Source organism: Miniopterus natalensis, chromosome 2 (genome assembly GCF_054644295.1).
Source record: "Miniopterus natalensis isolate mMinNat1 chromosome 2, mMinNat1.hap1, whole genome shotgun sequence".
In the NCBI taxonomy this organism is placed as follows: domain Eukaryota; kingdom Metazoa; phylum Chordata; class Mammalia; order Chiroptera; family Miniopteridae; genus Miniopterus; species Miniopterus natalensis.
The window spans coordinates 54606152-54632926 of NC_142082.1; the positions used below are offsets into that span (position 1 = coordinate 54606152).

The following is a 26775-nucleotide window of genomic DNA, read 5'->3' on the forward strand; positions in this document are numbered from 1 at the left end:
GGCAGGCAACATCACCTGGATTTCAAAGGATCGGGGACTGAGAATGCCTACAGGGCCGGGGTGAAGAAAACCCAAAGTTGGCAGCATCGGAGGATCGCTCGCCCAACGCGGGGAGGGGGAGGGACGGTCCGGAGCTACTACCTCGGCAGTTTCGATTACTCCGCGTCCAAGGCTGGACCAGCCGCCACTTCTCGGAGCTGAAGGAGTCTTCAGACAGCAGCTCAGGTTGCATCACCTCAAAAACCAATCTCAGGCAGGGGACCGTTAGGACCCGTAACCAGGACAACCATTTCGGCGCCGGGAGGAGGACGGTGGAAAGCGACAGCGCACGGACGCTCAAGCCGCCGGAACTTAGCCGGGATCGGCCCAGGCGCGGGAAGCAACGCATGTTGGGAGCTGGAGTCCGGAGGCGGGGCCCGCCCACATCTTGGGCGGAAATGGCTCCGGGATCCGCCCATCCTTCGAGCTCAAGTCCAATCCTCGCAGCCCTCGGAGAGCCAACCAACGTCAGTCTGGACGTTTTCCCGCGAGAGGTGCTCGCTAATAGCCTGGAGCGGGAAGGGGCGAACCTCTGGGTAAAGTATAGTTGTGCGCCGGGGCGCCTAGCTGGACGTTTGTCGCCGGAAGAGGGCTGTCGGAGTCGGGGTTCTTCGCGTTAGACAAGATGCTGAAGTCCAAGACTTTCTTAAAAAAGACGCGGGCGGGCGGCGTGATGAAGATCGTGCGCGAGCACTACCTGCGGGATGACATCGGCTGCGGCGCGCCCGGGTGCGCGGCGTGCGGCGGTGCGCACGAGGGGCCGGTCCTGGAGCCGCAGCCCCTGGACCCAGCGAGCAGCCTCTGTCCGCAGCCACACTATTTGCTGCCTGACACCAATGTGCTGCTGCACCAGGTGCGTCGGCGGGCGAACCTGGGGCAACGCGGCCCCCCCAGGAATAGGGTTGTGACAGGGAAACTGACGCCCAAGGGGGCTCGTCTTGGGCATCACGCGCTGAGGGAGAGGCAAACCCATTCGGGACCCATGCCTCCCGTCCCCCAGGCTCAGGTTCCTTTCCTTGTATGTACTGTTTTTGAGTTCTTGGAATCATAAAGATTTTAGATAACGTTATTTTTCTAACTCCTGATGTCTCTTCTGCCTTAGATTTTAACTGGAGGCCTGGGACCTGGGCTTCTGTGGCCTCCAGCCTGCGACCCCCAGGCAGCTTGTAAGTGCCTACTAACGAAAACGATGTGGGCCGATGTATTTCTTTATTAATGGACGTAATTCTGTGAAGTTTTAGAATTAGTCTGTTTACATATGCTTTTTTCTACTAGACCGGAAGGGGTTTTTTTTTTTTTTGGTAGCAAAGTATCTCCTTACCTTAATGTATATTTAGGGTGTTTTTTTTTAAAATTCTCACCGGGGGTATGTTTTACTGATTTTTAGATTTTTAGAGAGAGGAAGGGAGAGAGAGCTGAGAGAAAGAGAGAGAAACATGGAGAAACAGCGATGTGAGAGAGAAACAATCATGTGTGGATGTAAGAGAGGAACATTGATATGTGGATGTGAGAGAGAAACATCCATGTGAAAGAAACATTGATGTGTGGATGTGAGAGAAACATCCACGTGAGAGAGGAACTTGGTTGCCTCCCACATTCTCTCTGACGGTGGAACACCACCTTTTGGTGTCCCGGGATGCTCCAACCAACTGAGCCACCTGGTCAGGGTTATAGTTCATGTTTTTAAGGCCATAGGGTTTTATGTTCGACAAAAACAATTTACAAATGAACATAGGAAAAATTAATTTTTCTTTTTTTTCCTTTAAGATTGATGTTCTTGAGGACCCTGCCATCAGGAATGTAATTGTACTACAAACAGTTCTGCAAGAAGTGAGAAATCGGAGTGCCCCAGTATATAAACGAATCCGAGATGTGACTAATAACCAGGAGAAGCATTTCTATACGTTCACTAACGAGCACCACAGGTAGGAGGAAAATAATGATAATTACTAGAAAACCACAGAATTATCTAAATTTGGGGGAGGGCTCCTATCATTAATTTGTGATATCTGATAGGTTTCATACTTGCAGGAGTTTTATTTGGTTCTCATGCAGTTGTACAGAAGATAATGCTAAGTAGACCTAATTAAGATCACATAGGCATTGATTGGATCAAACCTAAAACCAAGGTCTTCTGACTCCTAGGCTATATAGTACATACTTTTACTTCTAAAATGTTTTCATTTTGAATTGATTTTAGTATGAGTTAAGCAGTTGTATCATGGTAGATAAAATTTGCCTAGGTTCCTGGAATACCACATTATTTGAATAGCCAATATAAGTTAATAAAATGTAAAAGTTTGTGAAGGAGGTTTTAAATATAAAGCAGATTTGTTCTTAATGAGCTTTTAAAAGTTAAACTAATATCTTATAACTGAATATATTGAAGAAGATAAGGTTATAGTGTAGAATTCTTTGTTATATTTCAAATTCAAGACCTGTGTTTGAAAATAATGTGTGATCTTTGAAAATACACAATTTTTTATGTTACATAAATCTATGATGCGTCTTAGTATGCTTTTATTAGATTGGATCAGGACTTTCAACCTTGTCACTGCTGACATTTTGAACTGGATCATTTGTTATGGGTTGGCTCTCTTATGCATTATAGGATGTTTAGCAGCATCCATGGCTTCTATCCACTAAAAGCCAGTAGCAGCCCTTCCTCCTCATGCACAGAGTTGTAACAACCCAAAATGTTTCCAGATGTTGCCAAATGTTCCCAGGGGACAAAATCACCCCCATTGAGGACCCCTGGGTTAGCTGGTAGATCTGGTAATGAAATCCCATTGGAATATGCAAATTAAAAAATTTAATTTCTCAATTTTCTCTTCTTGATTCTTGTATCCCAAACTTAAAAACAAAACTGTTCTTGTAAAGAATATCAGTAAAGCACTTCTATCCTTCTTATTCCTAGCTCCTCCTTGAAATCTAGAAGCAGAAATGTCACTTGTTTTTCAGTGCAGAAATACCCAAGTTTTTGTGGAACATAATCATCAAATCCCTAATCAGACATTATTTTGTTAGCTTAAGTGTAGTGAATAGAGCTTATCAATACTGGGGTTGACAGGAAAAATCTTAGGTCTTAGGACACTTGGGCAAATCTCCTCTAAGATTCTGTTGCTCAGGTCATGCTAAAACTAGTTCATAAATTTATGACAGTGTCTTTGATTGTTACACTTAAAGCATTTTAGGTACATTTAATGGTGAGGGATAAAATAATTCTAAAAAGTATTACTATAAATAAGTCTAAAATTTTTTAATTGATTCTTTTATCTTTAAGCACTAGAAGTTATTGTAGTGAGTTTTGTTATTCTTAAATTTGGCTTGAAAAACAGACTTAAATAAAGAAGTGTGCTGATGTATATGGGAGTTCAGAGTAGACAGACTTAGAAAGGAGTATGCAGTCACATCTATCTGCTCTTTTAGTCTCTAGATAGCCTCTGGCATTTATTTTGTGTTTACCATGGGTTATTTACATGCATTATATATTTAGTTATAGAATCATATGATCATATACCATCTGTTTATAGCTTTTAGGAATTACTGTTAATCTACAGTTCAAATGAAATCTCATTATGAGACCTACAAAGTTTTTTCCAACAGACCATTACTTATTTGATGTTTCAACCTGAGCATAAATTCTGATCTTGATTTTCTTTTTGACAAAGTAAAGTTGTTTTAGCCTTTTTATTGTTCCATTAATAACATTATTTTATTTTTCTAAGCTGATTGTTGTCTTAGAGACTTAACTATGAGGATCATATTTATTTCCTCTCTGAGGTATAAATCTGAATACATTCAAGAGAAAAAGATATACTCTTCACTTTTTTTTTTTTTAAATATGTCTTTATTGATTTCAGAGAGAGGGAAGGAGAGGGAGAGAGAGAGATAGAAACATCAATGATGAGAGAGTCATTGATCGAGCCCGCAGCTCCGGCATGTGCCCTGACCAGGAATCGAACCCCGACCGCCTGGATCCCAGGTCGACGCTCAACCGCTGAGCCATGCCCGGCTGGGCTTGACTTTTAAGTTTAGTGGTTATTAAGCATTTATGTTCCAAGATTTCTTACATGTGCTTGTTTTTATTGATTTTTATTCTTTTAAAAATTTTTTCTTTCCTCTACATTTAGAGAAACTTATGTAGAACAAAAACAGGGAGAGAATTCTAATGACAGGAATGACAGAGCAATTAGAGTAGCAGCAAAATGGTACAATGAACATTTGAAGAAAATGTCAGCAGAGAATCAGCTGCAAGTTATCTTCATAACAAATGACAGGAAAAACAAGGAGAAAGCCATAGAAGAAGGAATACCAGCATTCACTTGTAAGTCTAAATGTAGAAACTGTTAATTCATGTTTGTAAATGCATATAAAAATTATCAGGCCCATGGTCAGAAATTCACTTGACTATAATGTTTTCATAGTCCTTTATTACTGCATGTGATATTTTTGCAGTATTAAATTTCTCTGCACTTCTAAGCTTAGTGTGTTGTGCCTAGTGGCTAATTTCCCCATCACTGTTTGGAATTTGTTTAGCCATAAAAGCTCACATATATGTTTGACCCATTGTCTGTGCTTGGGCATGACCACATCAACAGATAGGCTTTTTAAAACAAATAAATAAATAAAATATTGATGTTCTTCCATTTCTAAAAAAAAACAAACAAACCACTTGAATTTATCAAGAACAATAAAACTTATTTTTCAGGTGAAGAATATGTAAAGAGCCTCACTGCTAACCCTGAACTCATAGATCGCCTTGCTTGTTTGTCTGAAGAAGGGGTATGTCTGAGTTTTGTTTTATTTCGTTGATGAAAAGTGAAAATATTAAAATAGCCACTTTGGGTTATGAAATTTAAAAATTGTAATGTTGGTGGGAATTGGGATAGGAGTTGGGTTCTAGACAATAAGAGTGGTTGTCATAGGCTTATCAAAATGTCATTCCTAAAAGACTTGACTTTCTAAATTAGTGCTGTTTGCCAGTATATAATATCTTCAGCAATGTGATTAGGGCCTGGCACTTGTAGCACTGTTGAATGAATAAATAAAGGAACCCATGGCTGGTTTGTTAATAGGAGTAGGTATTTGACAAAAAAATGATGAGCACTGCACACTAGCAAATACCAAAGGAGGAGGGTAGGAAGTTATAAGAGGTAGGACAGGAAGGGTAGGGGACCCATAACAAGGACCTAGAATTTGTTTTGTAGATCAGTAATTTTTAAATGATCTTACAAAGATCTCCCTAAAGGACTGCTATGAAGAGATGATAGCAGAGAAGATTCTGGGCTCCCTACCTTATAATGGGAGGCTAAAAGAACTTAGGGGTATATAAAAGTATGCCTGGGAGGGATAGGGGAGAATGATGAAAAATGTTATTTATTTGAAAGGGCACTCTAACATTGATACATAATATGATGCGCTGTATCAAGGGCAAGATTAGAGAGGTAGAGGGAGCACTGTAATAGCAGTTGTGAAAGGGCATTCTGCAGGAGTCATTAAACTTCATGAGCCCTCATTCCCTTACATGTAAAGTGTGTTTGGCATTAGTGACTTCATAGTGTTGTTATGAGGCTTGAGTGAGATAATAACAGTAGTATTAATAAAATTCTTATCTCAGTGCCTGGCACATAGTCAGGGGAAATGTAAATAGTAGCTTTTGTTATTATAGAAATAGGTTTTATGTAATAGAACATTATTCGTACATCCAGTCTTGACAGTATTTTTCCCATCCCTGTTTGCCTTCAACCATTTAGGAAACTAAATGGAAGTGAGAAAATAAAAGCTGGGCTTGATTTTGGAATGTAGGTTTAGGATTGCCCTAAGATGTAGCCACTAGTTGCATGTGGCTGTTTAAATTTAATTCAAGATAAAAATTCAGTTTCTCAGTTGCACTGTTCACTTTAAGCGTTCAAGAGCCACTTGTGCCTAGTCGCTTCCGTTTTGGACATCACAAAAAGAGTATTCCCCTTCATCACAAAGTTGTTTTGAATAGCACTGATCTAGAAGAAGAAACAAGTAATCTAACATTGGTAATACATAGTATTTGATTAAGTACTGTGGTAGCAAGTGTAGGATACGGTGAAATTATAGTCAGTGTTGTTGTAATACAACATGTATGTTCTTCAAATTCACTGTGCTATTCAATATCATGTAATAATAAACCACAGAGTTTATGGGAAAATATGGTTAGGGGCACATACTCAAAAACTTCATGAAGTGGTAGAAAGAGTTATCAGAATTTAGACAAAGTTGTTACACCAGATGAAGATGGTGAGGCTCATAACATGGTAATTGTTAGATGTTTGGGAGGCTCTGTTTGTGTTTTGTGGATTCCTTTGCAGCTTGGTTCACCTGTTACAGTTTTGTTCATTCACCTAGTATTTTCTAATGTATCAGTTGCATTGTAACAGTTTGTGTTTTCAAAACAAGCAGTAGAGTAGAATGCACTGTACTTAGCAAGGGCACCCAACCCAGATTTGGAATGTCAAGGCTTCTTGACAGAAGTAATGTCTAAGCTGAGATGTAAAGGATGTTAACTAAGCAAGTTTGTTTTGAGACAGGATCATTTTAGCTCAGTTATGTAAAGGAGTTAGCCATGGCAATAACTAGGGGAAGAGCATTTTGTGCAGAGGAAACAGCAAGTTCAAAGGTTAGAATAAGTTGGTAAGATCAAGAAAGAGCTAAAAGGGATGGAATGAGCAAGGGAGAAAATGTTAGTAATGAAGTTAGAACTGTAGGCAGGGACCAGTAGTATATAATGAATCATGGGAAAAGACTGCATTTTAGTCTTCTGGTGCTGGATAGCTTTTGAGCAGGGGACTAATATGACCTATCTGGCTGCTCTAAGAATTGATTAGAAATAAGATTCTCCAGGTAGGAGAATATTTTAGTACTTCTGGGGAGAGAAGACAAAATTGGACCACGGTGGTAGCAGTTAAGGTAGTGAGAAGTACTCAGATATTGGGTATATTTTGTAGATCGGTGTTTTATGACTTGGTGATGGATTAGATGGGTCTATGGGGGAATATGGATGACTCTAGGTGTTTTACCTAAGCAACTACGTAAATAGTATCACTTCATTTATACAAGATGAAGGAGGAGGCAGGATTAGGTAGAAAATCATAAGTATAATTTTAGACATTTTAAGTTTGAAATACCTGTCAGAGCTCCAAGTACTGTTATGGTATGCACAGTTGGGTATACAAACCTGTAGCTCATGTGGGAGGTTAGGACTAGACACAAATTTGGAAGTCATCAATATATAGGTGGTATATAAAGCCTAAAGACCAAATGAGATGATCTGGGGCAGGGGTTGGCAGACTTTTTTTTTTTAAAACAGCTTTATTGAGCTGTAATTCACATACCATACAACCCATCCGTTTAACCCTTTGCGGTCGTTTGTCTACTCTCAGCCACCAAAGCTTTTTTACTGTTCCAGTCGTATGTCTGCTCTCAGCCACCACAGCAAGGAACCGTACGAATCTTAACTCTATTCATTCATGTATCAGTTCATAATTTCTCTGAAAGCTCTTAATTCCTACCAGTATGACACCCATGTCCAAATTTAATACGACCGCAAAGGGTTAAAATACAGATTTTTTTTTTTTAAGTGTATTTGCAGAATTCTATAACTATCACCACAGTCTAATTTTAGAATGTTTTCTTTCTCCGTCAAAGAAACTCCATACTCATTATCACTCTCTTCCACTCTCCCCCTGAAGTGCTCTTGCTTCAGCCCTAAGCAACCACTGATTTTTCTGTCTGTAACTTTATTCTGGACATTTCATATAAATGAAATAATGTGTGTGGTTTTTTGTGACTGGCTTTTTTCACTTAGCCTAATATTTTCAGTTTTCCCATGTTATAGTATATATCAGTACTCCATTTCTTTTTATTGCTGAATAATATTTCACTGTGTGGTATATGCCACATTTTATTTATCTATTCACCAGTTGATGGACATTTTAGCTGTTTCCACTCATTGGCTATTAATGAAGGATGCTGCCATGAACATTTATGTACAAGTTTTTGTGTGGACATGTGCTTTTATTTCTCTTCAATATGTACCTTAGGTTTATACAAGTGGATTTTCTGGGACAGAGGATAATTTTATGTTTAATTTTTTGAGGGACTGCCAAACTGTTTTCCAAATATTTCAGATATATATGTGTTTTCCAAAGTGCATTCCCATAAGCAGTGTATTAGGATTCCAATTTCTCCATTTTCTCACCAATACATGTGATTGTCTTTTTTATTATAGCCGTTCTAATGGGTGTCAAGTGATACCTAATTATGTTTTTGATTTGCATTTTCCTAGTGATTGATGGTGATAAGCATTTTTTCATGACCTTGTTGCCCGTGTGTGTGTATGTGTGTATCGTGTTTCTGTTTTAGGGATTATGCTTATTAAAATCCTTTGCCTATTTTTTAGTTGGGTTGTCTTTTGAGTTGTAAAAGTTCTTTATATAAAATTCTGGATACAAGTTTCTTATTATGGATATGCAAATATTCTCTCCCAGGCAAACTTTTTCTGGAAAGGATCAGATAGTCCCCCCCTTTTTTTAGTTTTGCAAGCTATATAGTCTCTGTTGCAAATACTCAATCTCTGCTATTGTGTAAATACTGCCATCAACAGTAGATTAATGATTGAGCATTGATGTGTTCCAGTAAAACTTTATTTGGCGCCTGGAACGTAGTTTGCCTAGCTGTGATGTAGAGAATGTGTATGGGCAGGAAAGAGAGGACCAAGGGCTGAGCTTTTGGGTTGAGAAGTGAGAGACATGAGGGGAACCAAACCATCCAAAATGATATAAGAGGAAAACCAGGTGAGTGTGAAATTCCTAGAAGCTGAGTACAGAGAATGTTTCCAGGATAAGGGAATGATCATCTGTGTCAAATGTTGCTGACATATCAAATTAATGAAAACTGATGATTGGATTTAGCATTATTACAGTTTGGGGGACCTGTCCAGAGTACTTTTGGTGAGAGGGAGGCAGAAGTCTGACTAGTATAGGTGAAAAAAGAAGAGAGAAATAATTACTTTCAATGCTGTAATCAAAGGAGAAGTGAGGTGGTATTTGCAGAGCAAGTGGGATCAAGGGGCTTTTTGTTATGTTTTTTTTTAAATATGTCTTTTATTGATTTCAGAGAGAGGAAGGGAGAGGGGGAGAGAGAGAAGCATCAGTGATGAGAGAGTCATTGATTGCTGCCTCCTGCATGCCCCCTACTGTGGATCAGAGTCCATAACCCAGGTATGTGCCCTGACCAGGATTCAAACTACAGTCTCCTGGTTCATAGGTCGATGCTCAACAGCTGAGCCATGCCGCCTGGGGTTTTTTTGTTGGTGGTAGTAGTGATGGGTTTCTTTTCTTTTTTTTTAAAGATGGGAGGAAATAAGGGAGTAAATGTAGATTAAAAAAAGGAGAAAGACCTATCACTGAGCCTTAGGATACTACAGCATTTATAGATCTGGAACAGGAGAATTGGCAGAGCAAACTAATCAGTGCAGTAGGACAGAAACCAAAGTAAAAATGATTTGGATGTTGGTGTGGCAGTTCCCAACGTAACCTCTATCTTATATCCTTAGCTATTTAAAGTAGCCAAAATGAAAATAGCATTTCTTATGCTTTAGTAGCCATAGCCTTTTCATGGAATTGAGGCTTTGAATTATTCTATGGGTATCTGCCCGCACACTTAAATACACACCTTCATTTTGGGAGGCCTGGGGTGGATGGTGGAGGTATGCAGAGTTTCTTAGTGACATACATCTGTGGCTAAACACCTAAATGTAATGAAATTGAAATATTTGTGTAAGTTGCCCTAAGACTAGAAAGATTTTTTTCTCATTGTGCTATATTTTCTCATTCGTGGAGTTGTAGATACCTGTACCATGATGTGGAAGGTATTTAAAAGAAATTACTTGATAGTGATAATAGTTATATGCTGAGTGTACAGAAGACTTACATACTAACTATATCTTTTGGTTTGCTTATTTCACAGAATGAAATAGAAAGTGGAAAAATAATATTTTCAGAGCATCTTCCCTTAAGTAAGCTACAACAAGGTATAAAATCTGGTACATACCTTCAAGGAACATTTAGAGCCAGCAGGGAAAATTACTTGGAAGCTACAGTATGGGTTCATGGAGATGCTGAAGAAAATAAAGAGGTAAGTGTGTAAATATATTCCTTATACACTAAACACTTTTTGTTCATTAGTTTCTTTCATCGGTATTTAAAATTCTGTATGAGAATTTAAATTTGCTTTGTGCTCCCAGTTTATCAGCTTGAAGGCAGTTATGTGGGAGGTACAGATACTAGAATTAATCACTTTTTTTTGAAAACTGCTTTAGAGAAGAACTTTCTATTAACCTACTTTTAGGGACTAAAATCTAGTCAAACAAATAATAATAAATAGAATGCTTCTATTTTATATGTTATGACCAGCTATGGGAAATGCTATTTATATAACATGTAATTGCTCCAGAGGACTTTACACACTTTAAAGTGAATAGCCGTTATTTTGGGATGCTCACTGTCTGCCAGGCATTCTAACTGCTTTGCATGCTGCTTTTTTCATTTACTCTTCAACCCAGCCTATAAAAATAGGTACTCTTTTTGTGTTTTATCAATCAAGACCCTGGGGTTTAGAGAGGTTAAGAAGTTTTCCCAAGGTCCCTTGGTACTAATGTAAGAGTTATGGCGGAGCCATGAACACAACCCATATTTTCTGACAATGTTTTTTCTACTTGATACTGAGAAGAGGGTGTAGTAAAGGAACACTATAAAAAAGGAAAATATAAAGGAGGAGAAATAGAGATACATAGAGACATTCAGAATATATCTAAACTTCTGTTAGGTAACCTTCCCATTATTGCCATTAAAAAATCTGGACACATGCCATTTACTGTTTTACACAGATAATGTTACAAGGACTTAAAAATTTAAACCGAGCTATTCATGAAGACATTGTGGCTGTGGAGCTTCTCCCCAAGAATCAGTGGGTAGCTCCATCTTCTGTGGTTTTACATGATGAAGGTCAAAGTGAAGATGATGTGGAGAAAGAAGAGGAAACAGAATGCATTGTATGAAACCAAGCAAGTTTTAATTTTTGTCTGTGTAGCTTTGTATAGTCAGTTTGTTAGATATTAAACAAGTTTTATTTCAGATTTATTGAACAAAATTACAGTTCTACACAGAGTTGATTTTTTACCCCCTCTAATTATTTAAGTAGTCTTTTAAATTTAATGTCTTATGTTGCTCAAATAAACCGGTTTAAATACAGAAAGACTGTTGAGTATGAAACTTGAACCATATGACATTCAGAACATGATCTGTCTGAATTAGTGAGTTTTAAGTAAATACAAATTAAAATTTTCTGAAATGCTTTTACATAATGTTAAAATTCCCTTAGCATAATAGATATACTTCTGGGCCCTTATATTTGAGTCTGTTTAATAATAATTCCATCTAAGTATTAAATTTATTATGAAGAGAAAATTTTCAGTTGTTTCTTAGAAGCCAAAGTCGACCTGATATGACCTATTTATTTCCCTATTTTAGAATCACAAGAATAATGTAATTATTCTCAGAACATGAGGTGTTCTTTTTCCATGAGTTATATTCAGTGCTTTGGAGTCTTATCGTGACATTATTCCTGTAGAGCCTAGGCCATAGAAGCGTGTTAGAAGTGAAATACCATAAGATCCTTCTATGTCTAGTAAGAAATACTCTTTAGTTGGATTTTTATTTTGGATAAGGAAGAACCATTAAAGATACATTTCTTTTTTTAAAAGAATTAATAAATGCCACACAGCTAGTTAGTGCAAACTAGTACTAAAATCCCAGTTCATTAATTCCCAGGCCTGTGTATGTGTTAGTAAATTCTCATATTGAAACTGAAAAGAGTTGAATTCTGATATACTTATTCAGTTATATTTATTTTTTCAACTGTTTTTGTAGTCCCTTATTATTGTGGAAAATTTCCATAGTTTGGTTTGTCAGCTCTTGCCTAGAATTTTGAAACATCAAGATTCCATACTTCTATGTCATAATTTAGGGCCTGAAAATATTAGCATTCATATTCTAATTATGAAGGGAAATTGTGTCATTATACCTAAAGGAAAAATAACTGAAGGTTTTTTATTTTTATCTTTAAATCCCAGTTTAAGACTGCTGTAAATGAAAAAATGTTGAAGCCTACAGGTAGAGTTGTAGGAATAATAAAAAGGAATTGGAGACCATATTGTGGCATGCTTTCCAAGTCTGATATTAAGGAGGTGAGTAGAGAGCATGTTGCTATGTAATAAAAAGTGATACAATTTAATAGAACTTACAGCCCACATCCCCTTGCCTACATCCTGATTTTGTGTGTGTATGTGAAATATTTTTTCTAATTTTCTCTAGTCAAGAAGACATCTTTTCACACCTGCTGACAAGAGAATTCCTCGAATTCGGATAGAAACCAGACAGGCTTCTGCTTTGGAAGGACGGAGAATTATCGTTGCTATTGATGGATGGCCCCGAAATTCCAGATATCCAAATGTAAGTTTGAATTAGTAATTTTATTTTAGAATATTTAAAATTTGGGATTAAAATTGCTTCTTTTAGTGAAATTAGAAAATGCTTATGTATAAACTTCATACTGAAATTTAGGAATATTTCACAAAATTACTTGATAAGTAGTGCATCCAATTTGAAAATTAATCTTAATGAACTTCCAGTGTAAATCATTTGGTTACTTTTACTCAAATTTTCAAACATAACTTTCATTGATAGTGTCTACAAAAACAGTATTTAAGATCTAAGTAGATGCTAATAAACAAACTTTAAAGCTACTTTTGAAGCAAATTTTAAACTTGAACGATTACAGGAAATAAACTAGGCCTTTACTAAGTCTCCAAACTACACACTTGAGAAGTCTCATCATTATCAGCTTCAGTTTACCAAGGGGTCATTTCTAAGTAGTAGTTATGGGTAAATTTAGAAATACTAAGGTTATATATAAAAGCTCAAGAGCTCAATGTGATAATAAAATATAAATTACCCAGGAAAAAGGGATAAAATATACCTTTCTAATAATAACTTTTGGTTTTAGGGACACTTTGTGAGAAATTTAGGTGAAGTTGGAGATAAAGAGACTGAAACAGAAGTTTTATTACTTGAGCATGATGTCCCCCATCAGCCTTTTTCACAGGCTGTTCTTAGCTTTCTACCAAAGATGCCCTGGGGCATTACTGAAAAGGTGAGTTGAAAAGAACTCTTGCCCTGGCTGGTGTGGCTCAGTTGGTTGAGTGTTGTCCTGTGCACCGAGGTTGCTGGTTGGATTGTGGTCAGGGCAGATGCCTGGGTTGTGGGCTCAATCCCTGGTAGGGGGCATAGGCAGCCAATTGATGGTTCTCTCTCATTAATGTTTCTCTTCCTCTCCCTTCCTCTCTCTCTCCAAAATCAATAAAAAGTATTTTAAAAACTCTATGAATTATTATATCTGATTTAATTTTGTTTGAATTCTGTATGTGTTTTTAAATGTAGAAACCATAGTCCCCTCCTCCCCCACATTTAGTTGGGTACAGAACTCTTAGGTATTGCAAAAATAATTTGCTTTACTGAAAGGTAATTTTTTCTAGAGGACTGATACTAGCTTATGTCAAATTTTTCAAAGGCAAGGAAACCACAAGTTGTCTGGTTATTAAGAAAGAAGACAAAGTTTTTTTAAAATGTTGATTTCATGCCCGACTGGGTGTGGCTCAGCGGTTGAGCGTCGACCTAGGATCCAGGCGATCAGGGTTCGATTCCCGGTCAGGGCACATGCCCGGGTTGTGGGCTCGATCAGTGACACTCTTGTCGTTGATGTTTCTATCTCTCTCTATCCCTCTCCTTTCCTCTCTCTGAAATCAATAAAGATATATTTAAAAAAAATAAAAATAAATAAAATAAAAATGTTGATTTCATAAGAGCTGTGCTGCATTTCTACTGCTAAAACAGTTTTTTATTTCTTAGTCATGTGGTATCTTCTAGGACATGAAAAACCGAGAAGATCTGAGACATCTATGTGTTTGTAGTGTGGATCCACCAGGATGTACTGATATAGATGATGCTCTGCATTGTAGAGAACTTGAAAATGGAAATTTGGAGGTATTCATTTTTTAATTACATTCTTATCCAAATATAGTTTTGTTCTTGAGTTCATTTTCTTTTCACCTGTTGTAGAATTTATTTGTGAATTATTTGTGCTAGGTATAGTCAGTTGTAGCTGCAGAGACTAATGGGCATGTATCAAAAATTGAAATGCTGAATGTGACAGAGTCCTTTTTCAATTTAGCTAAATTTCTTCACATTAAAACTCCATTTATCCAATCAAGCATGTTGACAGCTTTTCATTTTTATCTTTTTAAGGTTGGTGTTCATATTGCTGATGTTAGCCATTTTATTAGGCCAGGAAATGCTTTGGATCAGGAATCAGCCAGAAGGGGAACAACTGTGTATCTTTGTGAAAAGGTAAATGTGTTAAATTTAAAATGGAATTTTGATGTATGCTCATAACTTTTTTATGATGTTTTATTCTTAATAATAAAGTCATCTGAGGTGTTTGCTGAGGAAAAGACAGCCTCAGTATTTAGTGAAATTTGGTAGCTATTATATTAATTGTGTATTAGTTCATAGAGATCATGGGCACTTTTGAATTCTTGAATAGTCAAAAGTTTGGAATAGTACGTGAATTGGCTAAAAGACTAATGATACACAGAATAAGGTGACCTTAAATCAGTGAAAACATTGCAGTGTTTTTTGTTATTGAATGGTCCAAATAATAAGTAGGTGTAGTTGATATAAATTGTTCTATGGCATTTAACTTACTGTTTGTGGATAACTAATTAAAATGTATTTTTTGTTTTCTATAAAGTCATGCATTTATTCTGTCACAGTTTCCTGCTTATTCTCCTTTATGTATAGCGCCATAAAGTTACAGAGAAAAACTGAAAATAGAGGGGAAAGTTAAGCTTAGTCTGTTTTGAATTCATTGTCAAAGTCCCTTCTAGCTTTTTTCCATAAATTTAGTGTTGTCTTTTTTAGTATTTTAAAAGACCATATAGTTTCTGTTAGCCTTGGAGAAAGGCCCAGTCACAGAGCTAGCAGGGCTTGTGTCAGTTCTAGTACACACTTACTATGCAGACCAGAGATTTCATACTTTCAGAAGACAAAAAATCCACTGACATGAAGGCCATTTTTCTTTCATTGCTTCCCTTTTGTAACCATTTTGTGTAAGCACTTTTCTAGATACTGACTTTTTATTTCATGTTTTCTCCATTCTGTTCACAAAGATCAGAATATGTGTGGATATAGCTAAGTAATCTGTGACTCTGTTTTATCTGTTCCAGAGGATTGACATGGTTCCAGAGTTGCTTAGCTCTAACTTATGTTCCTTAAGATGTAACGTTGACAGGTATTTATGCATGTTTTTTCATAAGAACATAGTAGTTACTACTTTAACTGATTCCCATTAAGACATACTGTATTTTTTCCCATAGGCTGGCATTTTCATGTATTTGGGAAATGAATCACAATGCTGAAATCTTAAAAACGAGGTTTACCAAAAGTGTCATTAATTCAAAGGTTAGTTTCATGGTTAATATTTAATGTTTAAAATCTTTGATTCTTTTAACAGTGTTCTAGATTGTTTTGAAAAAATTTAGGTTTATTAAGAATTTTCCCTGTGTTGCAGCTTATGCATGGTTAGCATTTTCAAAGTTGGCCTGTATACCATCTTCTTGTACCTCATGTTTATTCATAGAAATGACATTGTAAGTCACTGTTGGATTCCCGCAGACCCAGCCTGAGATGTGTGTTCAGACAGAATGGAGCCAGGGTGTCTTCCTCATCCTTTCCCTTTTTCTTGTACTTCTCCCCAGATTCCCTGTATTCTCATTTTCCCCTCAATCTTCCTTTAAGGTTTGCCAAACCCTTTTCTTTCAGTGATCCACTTTTTAAATTTACCTGCTTTTTTCCTTCCCCTTTAATATTATTCTTTCTATTGTGATCAATTAGCAGTTGGAAAGAAAGCAGTGTTTGACTGACAAATAGATGTGTGACTGATTTAAGCCTTCCTAGATTTTTAAATAGCAATGAATTAATTTTTCTTCCAGACTTTGCCAATATAACAAAGTTATATGGGGAAAAAATTAGTAAACATGTAACAGAAAACATCTTTAGAAGGGGAACTCTTAGCTCCCAGTAGAGTAGTTGGCTGTCCCCAGAATCTGACCTGGCTTGCATCATCTAACACACTTACACTGTTCCTGATTTTTACTTGTGAAGTTACTTTTTTAAAAAATCCTCACCTGAGGATATGTTTACTGATTTTAGAGAGAGGGAGGAAGAGAGAGAGAAACATCAGTGTAAGAGAGAAACAACATTGATTGGCTGCCTCCCATACGTGCCCCAACTGGGATCAAACCTGCAACCTAGGTATGTGCCCTGACTGGGAATTAAACCTACAACCTTTTGTAAATTTTTTATTTTTGGTGCATAGGTTGATGCTCTAACCACCTAAGCCACCAGGCCGGGGCATGAAGTTATCTTTAAAAAAAAAATCAGCTAAAAAGTGGTAGTATTCCATGAGGAGTGAAACAGAAACAGAAGCAGCTATTTGTATATTTGTATTGAAATTGGAAATTACTTTAAATCTTTTTCTATTGTGATTTGTCTCATTTTTAGATACTTAATTTTGGGTGTTTAGGAGATTTTCCTGCAAAACCTGATGATTAGATTACTACAGCTTTCTTAATTATTTGCCAGTGTGTAGGAGAGTAATTTTCCTAGAAAGGATTTCACTTTCCAGTTATTATCAGAGAATAATCAAACCTTGCTTACAATTTTAACATTACCGAGTATTTATACATTAACTGAAATAGGAAAGTAATTAAAGTTTAAGCAATTTATATACTAATAATACTACCGTACTACTTTAATGTAAGTTTGTTTATGTTGTATAATGCATCAGATAAGAGTTAATGAACCAGAAATCATAGCTGTGAAATATAAATATTATAGTTAGGACTGGCCGGGCGTGGCTCAGTAGTTGAGCGTCGACCTGGGATCCAGGCGATTGGGGTTCGATTCCCGGTCAGGGCACATGCCCGGGTTGCGGGCTCGACCAATGACTCTCTCATCATTGGTGTTTCTGTCTCTCCCTCTCCCTCTCCCTCTCCTCTCTCTGAAATCAATAAAGATATATTTAAAAAAATAAATAAAAAAATAAATAAATATTATAGTTAGGAATCTCTCTTTTGTTAATGATATTTAGGTTTTTCAGAATCATGGATTTTATGTAGTGGAAATACATAAAATAGTAGTAAACCAGTTTTTATACTTTATGAGGGTTATATTAACATGGTTTCTTCCTTAGGCTTCCCTTACATATGCTGAAGCTCAGATGAGAATTGATTCAGCAGCCATGAATGATGATATTACCATTAGTCTCCGTGGACTAAATAAACTAGCAAAAATTTTGAAAAAAAGAAGAATCGAAAAAGGGTACATTTCAAAAATATCTATTATCATAGTTCTTAATTCATTTATCTTGGTATTATGATAACTTGTGAACTCTTTAAAGTGTTTCATTGTGGACAATGATCATTTATTTAATAGGCTGACTAAGGACTCTTATGTAGAGACATCCTACTTCTTCTAACTACCTTTTAAATATTAGCAACTTGATTCTGGACTGATGTTTGTTCTAGAGTTCTGTCCTTATAATTAGTTATCCTAAAAACTGATGTGTTTGAGGTAAAGAAGTTCTAAGAAAGTAAGAGCTCCTTAATACTCTTCTGTGGATTGTTTCTAATTTTAATTAGAAGTGAGTTTCCGTGCTGAACATTAATTTTCAGTTTAAATAAATGTAGAGGAATTTCTTATATTACTTTAGAGTTGGAAGAGATTTTAGAGATTGTTTAATCTAATACCTCTATTTTTTAAACGATCAGAAGTTATATACAGTAGAAACTTCGTTCTTGAACTTAATTTGTTGTGGAAGACTGTTGGAGAAGTGATTTGTTCGAAAACCAAATCATTTTTTCCCATTAGAAATAATGTAAATTGAATTTCCTGAGATGTTAACAATGTGAGGTTTAGTGGAAAACAGTCCTTCGCTTGTCACCTGAGAGATGCATGACTGATCATAGAGGTGTCAGCACGGAAGGGTTGTCTGGTTGAGAACTGAAGTTTTTGTTAGACAATCAAGACATTTTTCTGTGAACAACTTGGTCGAGAACCCTTCCTTGCCTTGGAGGAATTTACCCTTCAGAGGAGAAGTTGCCAAGTCATTAAATGAACCGAGCATGTAAAGCACATAGAGTAGTATGTTATCTGACACATAGCACTCAAATATTAATAGTCATCAGTATTTGTAACATAGTAGTAGTTGTAGTTTATCAGTCTCTTCTCCATTGGTTGAGTTTATGGGGAAGATACTTTTAAACTGTGGATCTTCTAATTTCAGTGATCTACCTGTAGCAGCTTCCTTTTTGACTTTCTCCATCATCCCTCATACCAATATATGGTTTTCCATGGTAAATAATATGCTGCCAGTAATGTTCTTTATTTGTAAAAGTGATTACAAACCCATGTAACTGAATAAAATGTCATAGCTTGGGGACAGAAAATATTCAAACTCTCAAAAGAACAAGGACTCATATTTTATTGTGTTGTTATTGTGCTCTCTTACTAAGTCATTTTAGATCTGTAAAACTTATGAGATGGTCCTAAAGCCTTCAGAAGGATAACTATTGCATACTTGCTATAATCGTTTTCTGTTTTAAAAGAATCACTTCCAGAATTACGTCTGATACTGGCTCACTTGAATAATTCACCTCTCTAATTTTTATTTAGGGCTTTGACTCTTTCTTCTCCAGAAGTTCGATTTCACATGGACAGTGAAACTCATGATCCTATAGATCTGCAGACCAAGGAACTTAGGTATGCAATTGTTTTGATAGGCACTAGATAAGATTTTGATTTTAAATGTAATGTCTGGTTTATTAGTAAACAAAACATAGTTCTAGCCAAAATATTTTTAGTAGGGTTATGATTTCTGTACGGTTTCTTTTTTCTTTCTTTTTTTTAATGCTTATGAACTACAGAGAAAAGTAATTATCTCACTTTTAAGGTTTTTTTTATTTTTTTTGATTTTTTTTTTTTACTTACATAAAACTAGCATTAGAATTACAATAGAAAAATTTCCAGTTTCAGTTGGTATGGCTTGATGTGTGTGGTGTGTTAGAACTTGACTAGTGATAGTTAAGGTAAGTAAAAGAAGTTTGCCCTGATTATTTGTTCTGTATTTAATATAGAATGTACTGTGGTAGGATGGAACACTGGTCACAGGGCTCGGAAGCCAGGCTGCCGAGGTTTGGATTCCACTCCTGCCACTACTGCCTGTACAGCTCTGGACAAGTTATTTGACCTCTCTGTGCCTCAGTTTATTTGTGGCTGGTAATGATAGATACCTCACAGGGTGTTGTGAAGAGTACTCAGGTGTTGTACTCAGCTACTGTTACTGTTTTATTGATTTAGGAAGCAAGGAAATTAATTGTTGGTTGAATCAGAGTTAGGCCTCTTTTCCATACCTCTTACATAAGGTAATTCTGAAATTAAATTTTGCATTTATACTTTTCTTAGTAGATGACTGATAATTAAAATGGGAATATACTTAAGTTTGTTAGTTAGAACCAGTATGTGCTTTATAGCATTAGAACTAAAATATGAAAATACCTTAGTGGTGGGGGGGTGACTTCAGTGCAAATAAGTCTAATGTTAGTATATATGAACAATGAGCCCAAGACTAGGAGTTTTTCTGAAGGAAAAAGTTGAATCTAACTTTGCCAAAATAGATCATCATCTATTCTTCCTACCATTTAGAAGAAAAACATTTCTAAGAGATTGTTTCCATAAGTTTTAAAGGTATAAGGAGGTGTTAGTAATATTTTAAAAATTAATATACTTTAGCAATCTTGTCAAGAAGTTATAAGATGTTATTTAAAATGGAAACAGGAATGAAAGATTAATAATGCATATTCATTGACTTGGGAGAAACAAAGTACTGTGTACACAGAAGTCACATCATTTATTAAACTAAGTCTTAAATGGTCATAGTCTTAACTATTTAGATTGAAAAACAGTATCAGATTGCTTAAGAGTTTCGAAGTTAGGCTATGTGAACTTGGATCCTGTTACTACCAATAACTTGGACCTTGAGCAGAAAATAATACTCAGTGTTCTTATCTGCAAAAGAGAGTAAATATATATATATTAGCACAATGCCTGACCCATAATAAGCATCCAGAGTAGCTGTTGTAAATATGATCTCTTCATTTTGGTGATTTATTGGTGAAAGTTTAAATTCCTAAACCAAAATTTGTATAACTTAAACTTTTAATTTTTCTTAGTAAAGTTTATTTTTATGGATTTATAGTTAAATAAAAATTATGTTTTTGGGTTCAGTAAAAGGAGGTAAAAATATTTATTATTTAGATTTTATATATTACTTAGAGTTATCAAAGCTATTTTTTTAATGCAATTTGTAAAGTCTCCTCTAGCATGAGATTTTCTCACACAGTAGATGCATAGTAAGAGATTGTTAGCAAAGTAGGGGAGAAATGAAAGATCCTTAAGTTATAAAAATATACATGTGCACACACATGAATGTTTACAAAGGAAATATTTCCATTATCTTGTAGGTAGTAAAGGTAACCTGTAAACAAGTATGACATATAGAAGTCTCAGATTCTCTTTCCTTATTTAATGATTTTTTTTCATTGGCAGGGAAACAAATTCCATGGTGGAAGAATTTATGTTACTTGCCAATATCTCTGTTGCAAAAAAAATTCATGAAGAGTTTTCTGAACATGCTCTCCTTCGAAAACATCCTGCTCCTCCTCCATCAAATTACGAAATTCTTGTTAAGGCAGCTAAATCCAAGGTAAGGATCTCTCTCAAATCAGTGTTTCTCTCTCCCTCTCTTTCTTCTTTCCTCCCTCCCCTCCACTCCCTCTTAAATCAATGGAAAAAATATCCTCAGGTGAGGATTAACAACAACAAAAAAACCATTATCTGTGTTTGTGTTGTGATTTGTCCATTGTTCTGAATAATCTGTATTTACATCTCCACAAAAATGTTCTTGTTTTTTGATGAAAAATATGCCAGTTCTTAGTTTTTATTATTGAAATATATTTCACATGTATATTGTGTACATTTAAAGTGTGCAATATGTTAATTTGATACATTTATTTAGACTTACTTGCAATATTCTAGACATAAACTCTTCTGTATCTTACACATAAAGAACATATTACACATGTTCTTAATGCCTGTGTTACTTAATGCCTCCTCTGAACTGTCTAACTTCAGAGACTTACAGAGACTTTTTTTTATCTTTATCTTTAGCTCAGTTAAGCCCCTTTATATCATGTCCCTAAGAAGGAAGTCCATTTATTGCATACATGGAAAAGGGAAAAATACAGAAAGGGCACCGTTTCCTCAGCTCCATATACCCCTTGCCTATGGTTAGTAGATTTTCATTTAGGCATATATACCTTTACCCTTGGAGTGACAGTGGCTTATATTGGTTTTCTTTGCATCATTTGTTCGGGTCCCATCTCACCTGTCTAGGAGAGAGCTGGAAGGAGTTTTGAATCTCGGGACATTATTCTAACAGGGTAGCTTTGGTTTCTTTAGGGTGGGCTTACCCCTGTCATATCCGTCAGAACAGAATCAGCTTCTCCTCTGCTCTAAGGCTTATACTAGAAATTGGGGGATTTTCTCTTGTTTTATTTCTTCCTAAGACCTGAGTAGAGGAAGGATTTAAGCATGTTTGCCTCATCCTCCAAAGTAAATAAAGCTGCTAAGTTTGAAGTATCACAACACTGAGCGGTAGTGACCAATGCAGTTTCATTTTGTCTCTGGCTTGTACTTCTATTTTGAATGGACGCAAAATGTCTGCAGAGAAAATCCAGACATACTGGAAAGTATCTAGATCTGCTTCAGTTTTTTTCTACCCTAGCAAAGACTAGGCAGGCACAAATTGGGCACTGCTGCTCCCAGCATCCTTTCTCCAGAATGTTGATACTTGAGGATCTTTAAATGCATTCAAAGTGTCAAGCTTTGATGTTGCACAAAACAATTATTGCTTTTTATAAATTTATTTTTAGTCTCCTAAGTGAAGGCTAAAAGAAAATAAACACATTATGTGGTTAAAAACTTACCTATTCAGTCTGATTTGTTATATTTTGAATACATGATGGTACTGATTTTAAATTATAGTGCTCTTTCCCTCCTCTTTATTCACAGAATTTGGAAATTAAAACTGATACAGCCAAGTCTTTGGCTGACTCTTTGGATCAGGCTGACTCTCCTACTTTCCCATATTTAAACACTCTGTTAAGAATATTAGCCACTCGGTGCATGATGCAAGCTGTGTACTTCTGCTCTGGAATGGATAATGATTTTCATCACTATGGCTTAGCATCCCCAATATACACACATTTTACTTCACCCATCAGAAGGTACTTTTTCCGTTTGAAATTAATGGAAATAGAAAATAGTTAATTTTGAATTTTAGAAAGACATTTTAATGCTAATGTAGCATGATTTCCTGTTTCTCCTTTATCTACCTAGATATGCAGACATCATTGTTCATCGGCTGTTGGCTGTGGCTATCGGGGCTGACTGTACTTACCCAGAGTTGACAGACAAACATAAGCTTGCAGATTTATGTAAAAATCTCAATTTCCGGCACAAAATGGCTCAATATGCCCAACGTGCATCAGTGGCTTTTCATACCCAGGTATTGCTTTCTATTGATAATATGAGGAGAGATGAAGTTTTGTTCATTTTAAAATTTAATTTCAAAATTTTTTGTTAACTTCAAAATATTTAAGACAATTATTAATAAGGTTGTATGTTATTTTACAGTTGTTTTTCAAAAGCAAAGGAATAGTAAGTGAAGAAGCCTATATTCTTTTTGTGAAGAAAAATGCTATTGTGGTGTTAATTCCAAAGTATGGCTTAGAAGGTACAGTGTTTTTTGAAGAAAAGGACAAGCCCAAGCCACGGCTTGCTTACGATGAGGAGGTGCAGTATTTCTGATGTTTGTATTTTTGTTTTCTTTTCATGGGGCCAGGGTAACTTTATCTTTGATAGGTTGCAAATGATTCCTATAAAGAATAAAATTGTTTTTTGTACCCTACAGAATTTAATTTTGCCAACTAAGCTTAACTGTTGTACTCAGTTTCTTACCTCAGTATGTCTTCCAACATACACACGTTGATCTTGATTTCTTTTATACCATGTAAAGTTTTCCTCCCTAAGGAAAACTTGAATTACACTTTTCCTGAGGTAGAGAGATGGATTAAAGTAAAGGAATAAATAAACGACTGCTTAGAGCTCAGGGAAGGGAATTTTTTAACCTGGTTCCAGTGTCTTTTATCTGAAACACTCCCTACTTTCCTAACATGAGTAGAACTACAAAATATTAATCTCTGCCCACAGTACCTTCATACTGTGTTCCTCTACTAGACCAACAGTTTGCTGGTGAGAATCCTGAGTGTAATGAATATATATTGGGACCATCTTAATGAGAGGAGGAAGTATGGTAGCTTATATTTATGTGAGGCTACTAGATTAGTGGTTTTTGTTATATTGAACACCTTATTAAATATTGAATTAATTTTTAAATTTAAGCTTTTAAATTAATATGAAAAGTAAATTATAAAGAATTAGAATAAATCTTTAAGTATATGAAAGTAATTAAGAATTATAAAATATCTTTTGTTTAGATACCTTCTCTTAAAATAGAAGATACTGTGTTTCATATATTTGATAAAGTTAAAGTGAAAATCATGTTGGACTCATCAAATCTTCAGCATCAGAAAATTCGAATGTCTCTGGTAGAACCGAAGGTAAGACCGAACTTAAACTGTCTGCGTTGTAATGGAATATATTTTGTGAAAGGTGGACATAATCATAAGTTATTCCTTATTAATGATAGAGGGAATTCTATAAGTAGTGTGGATGACAAATATTTGCACAGCAGTTCCTATTTTCTCAGTGAACTCCCTAGGCCATAGTGTCCTAGTTACCTAGGATTCTTCTGAGGTCATTGGTACCAAAAGCAGAGCTCTTTGAAATCTTTCCCCTAGTCATTTTTCACTTCTATCCATTTTGAAAGATGCACTTTTGAAGATTAAGTGTGTTTCAGCTAAGATACTGGTTTTTAACCTTTGTTTTGCCCCACACACCTGAGGCCTCTGATGCTGACAGTCATAGTTGCTCTGCTAGGATAATTGGATATGTTAAACACACACTTGCCAAATGACCCATTTCTCACCTGTTGATATCATGCCTAATGTTTTTGAGCCACTGTTGCTTTGTGTGTGACATACTGTATATATTTTGTCTGGAAAACCTTTTCTAGCCCCATTTTCCCCCTCTACCCCTATATCCTTTTGAAATTGGAAGTATCAGTGGGTCAGGGGAAGATGAGAATGAGATTATTCCTTATTTTATGCATTTACTCACCTAATTTCCCCCCATTTGCATTACTTTAGATACCAGGAATAAGTGTTCCTACTGATACTTCAAACATGGACATTAATGAACCAGAGAAAAAGAAGAAGAAGCTTGAAAAGTAGCTACAGCCAACAAAAAACTTCAGGAATTGGTTTCCTTTAAAAAAACAAAAACAACTTGAGAGAGGACATTTCTAAACCTAAGAACTGTGTGAAAGTTTATTACTTTTTAATACTTTTTAAAATGTGCATTTTTATTGAACTTCTGAATGTGTCTATCCCGTCATACTACGTCTGGATTGAACAGAACTATTAATGCAGAAAAATTCAGTTGACTATCCATCACTTAAATAGTGAGGATAGCAAATTCAGGGATCTGTAAAGATCATTTAAAAGGAGCATTCATCTGCTCATTGAAGAGCAGATTAACTTTGCATAAGTAATTTGATTATTTAATATTGATAGAAAAAACTACCATTTCTTATGGAGAAAAATAGATCATTTTTAGAAACAAGGAACAATCTATCCTTTCTAAATCTTGAACGCCGTGTTTGGTATGGCAGTTTTTAGATTTCAAGAATTAAGATCTGTTGGGGAATTCAGTAATTTTTGCTATCTTTAATTTACCTAACTCATATTATGTGCTCTTTCTGTTAGGAAGCCTCCTGCACTTTCTCATTTGAGAATTGGATATTGTAGGAAGGCAGGACATAGGATGTTTTGACCTGACAGGAAAAATAGTTGTTTTATACCAGGTAGTAAGTGTGATCATCATTCTTGACCTTCACCTCAAATATCTTCCCCAAAGTAAGGCATTAGGATTCAAAGAAAGACTGGATAGTACTTTAAATGTCACATCATGTTACTTATAAAATAAAAAGTAGGTAATGAATGGCTTTTAAACTTTAAATGTATCAGATTACATAGGAAAGGGGGGATTGTGTAAGTACATATTAAAGTGAACAGATTGAAGTATTACAGTTTGGTGTGCCAGAGTGACTACTTCCCTGTTAACCACAAAGGTTAGTAATGATGAATTGGTGTTTTCAAAAATATTTTGAGATAGTTAACTGAAAACATTTTACTTTGCTTATTCAGTATCTAAAGTAGCTACAGTGTAGCAGGCTTATCACCAGTCAAATAAACTGCCTTTGACTTGAAGGAGCTTGTGGTACAACGAAAGGAGTGGCGAATATGTCAGGAGGTATACTAAATGGGAATTATTAGTGTGTACTTTTAGGCACTCAGAAATTATTGATTGTTCCAGTGTCCTGTTACAGAGGAGAACATCTGTACATTGAGGCAGAAATTGTTTCAGTTGAAGGAAGACAGCTTTGACTTGTCTTGGGTCCAAGTAATGGAGGAATCGTCAACAAGAGCAGGAGTCATGCCTTTTTGTAAAGACCAAACATTTATAAATAAGACACAGAAATTTTAATTTCATAATTTTCATGTGTCATAAAATATTACCCATTTGGTTTTCCCCTCCTCAAATCATTTTAAAATTCTTCGCCCATGGACCATAATTTACCTGCAGTAGAGTAAAAGGGAGGCTTCTTGGTAAAACAAGGTTATAACTGACCTTATGTCTATCTTTCCAAGTTTGTTTTCTTGTGCCTCATTTATGAGGAAGGCTTAATTCAGGCAACAGTCCACATTGAGTGGTTCAGGATGTCCAGAAACCTTATTTTCACCCTTCTAAAGCCTCTGCCTTGATAATCTAAAATTCTTTTAATGCTAGTTCTTATGCTAAGCAGCTTACATGGAATATTTCACTTAAAAAGCTGTTGGATAGGACTGTTACCCCAATTTTTTTTTTTTTTAAATGAAATTCCCGTGAAGAACACAATACAATGTTCTTTCTTTTCTTTTTTTTTTAATATATCTTTATTGATTTCAGAGAGAGGAAAGGAGAGGGAGAGAGAGATAGAAACATCAATGATGAGAGAATCATTGATCGAGCCCACAACCCGGGCATGTGTCCTGACTGGGAATCAAACCCAATCGCCTGGATCCTAGGTCGATGCTCAACCACTGAGCCACACCCAGCTGGGCTGTTATCCCTGTTTAACAGATTAAAAGATTGAGGTTTTTATGGCCCAGATCAAGTGACAGGTGGTGTTTGAATCCAAGTTATAGTCACTACTTTGTTCATTGTTTCCTGACTTGTGCTCTTT

General features: G+C 35.9%; 1 protein-coding gene across 1 annotated transcript; it reads left to right on the plus strand.

The window, feature by feature from the left end:
* Positions 1-590: 590 nt before the first annotated feature.
* DIS3 (DIS3 exosome endoribonuclease and 3'-5' exoribonuclease) lies at positions 591-25578 on the plus strand. The gene is made up of 21 exons (XM_016216464.2): positions 591-892; positions 1807-1964; positions 4173-4366; positions 4751-4824; positions 10042-10209; positions 10961-11125; positions 12206-12319; positions 12447-12584; positions 13138-13284; positions 14058-14174; positions 14436-14537; positions 15416-15480; positions 15566-15650; positions 17443-17570; positions 18924-19010; positions 20856-21012; positions 22380-22594; positions 22707-22875; positions 23004-23162; positions 23867-23989; positions 24638-25578. The coding sequence occupies exons 1-21, from the start codon at positions 665-667 to the stop codon at positions 24719-24721; spliced, it is 2877 nt and encodes a 958-aa protein (XP_016071950.1). The 5' UTR covers positions 591-664; the 3' UTR covers positions 24722-25578.
* The last annotated feature ends 1197 nt before the right edge of the window (positions 25579-26775 follow it).

What these genes read in the sequence shown, in the direction of transcription:
- DIS3 (XM_016216464.2), top strand. Translation starts at nt 665, where the DNA reads ATGCTGAAGTCCAAGACTTTCTTAAAAAAGACGCGGGCGGGCGGCGTG. An exon ending in AAAGTGTCATTAATTCAAAG is followed by an intron (nt 15,651 to 17,442) that starts GTTAGTTTCATG and finishes TTTCTTCCTTAG; the next exon opens with GCTTCCCTTACATATGCTGA. An exon ending in AAAAGAAGAATCGAAAAAGG is followed by an intron (nt 17,571 to 18,923) that starts GTACATTTCAAA and finishes ATTTTTATTTAG; the next exon opens with GGCTTTGACTCTTTCTTCTC.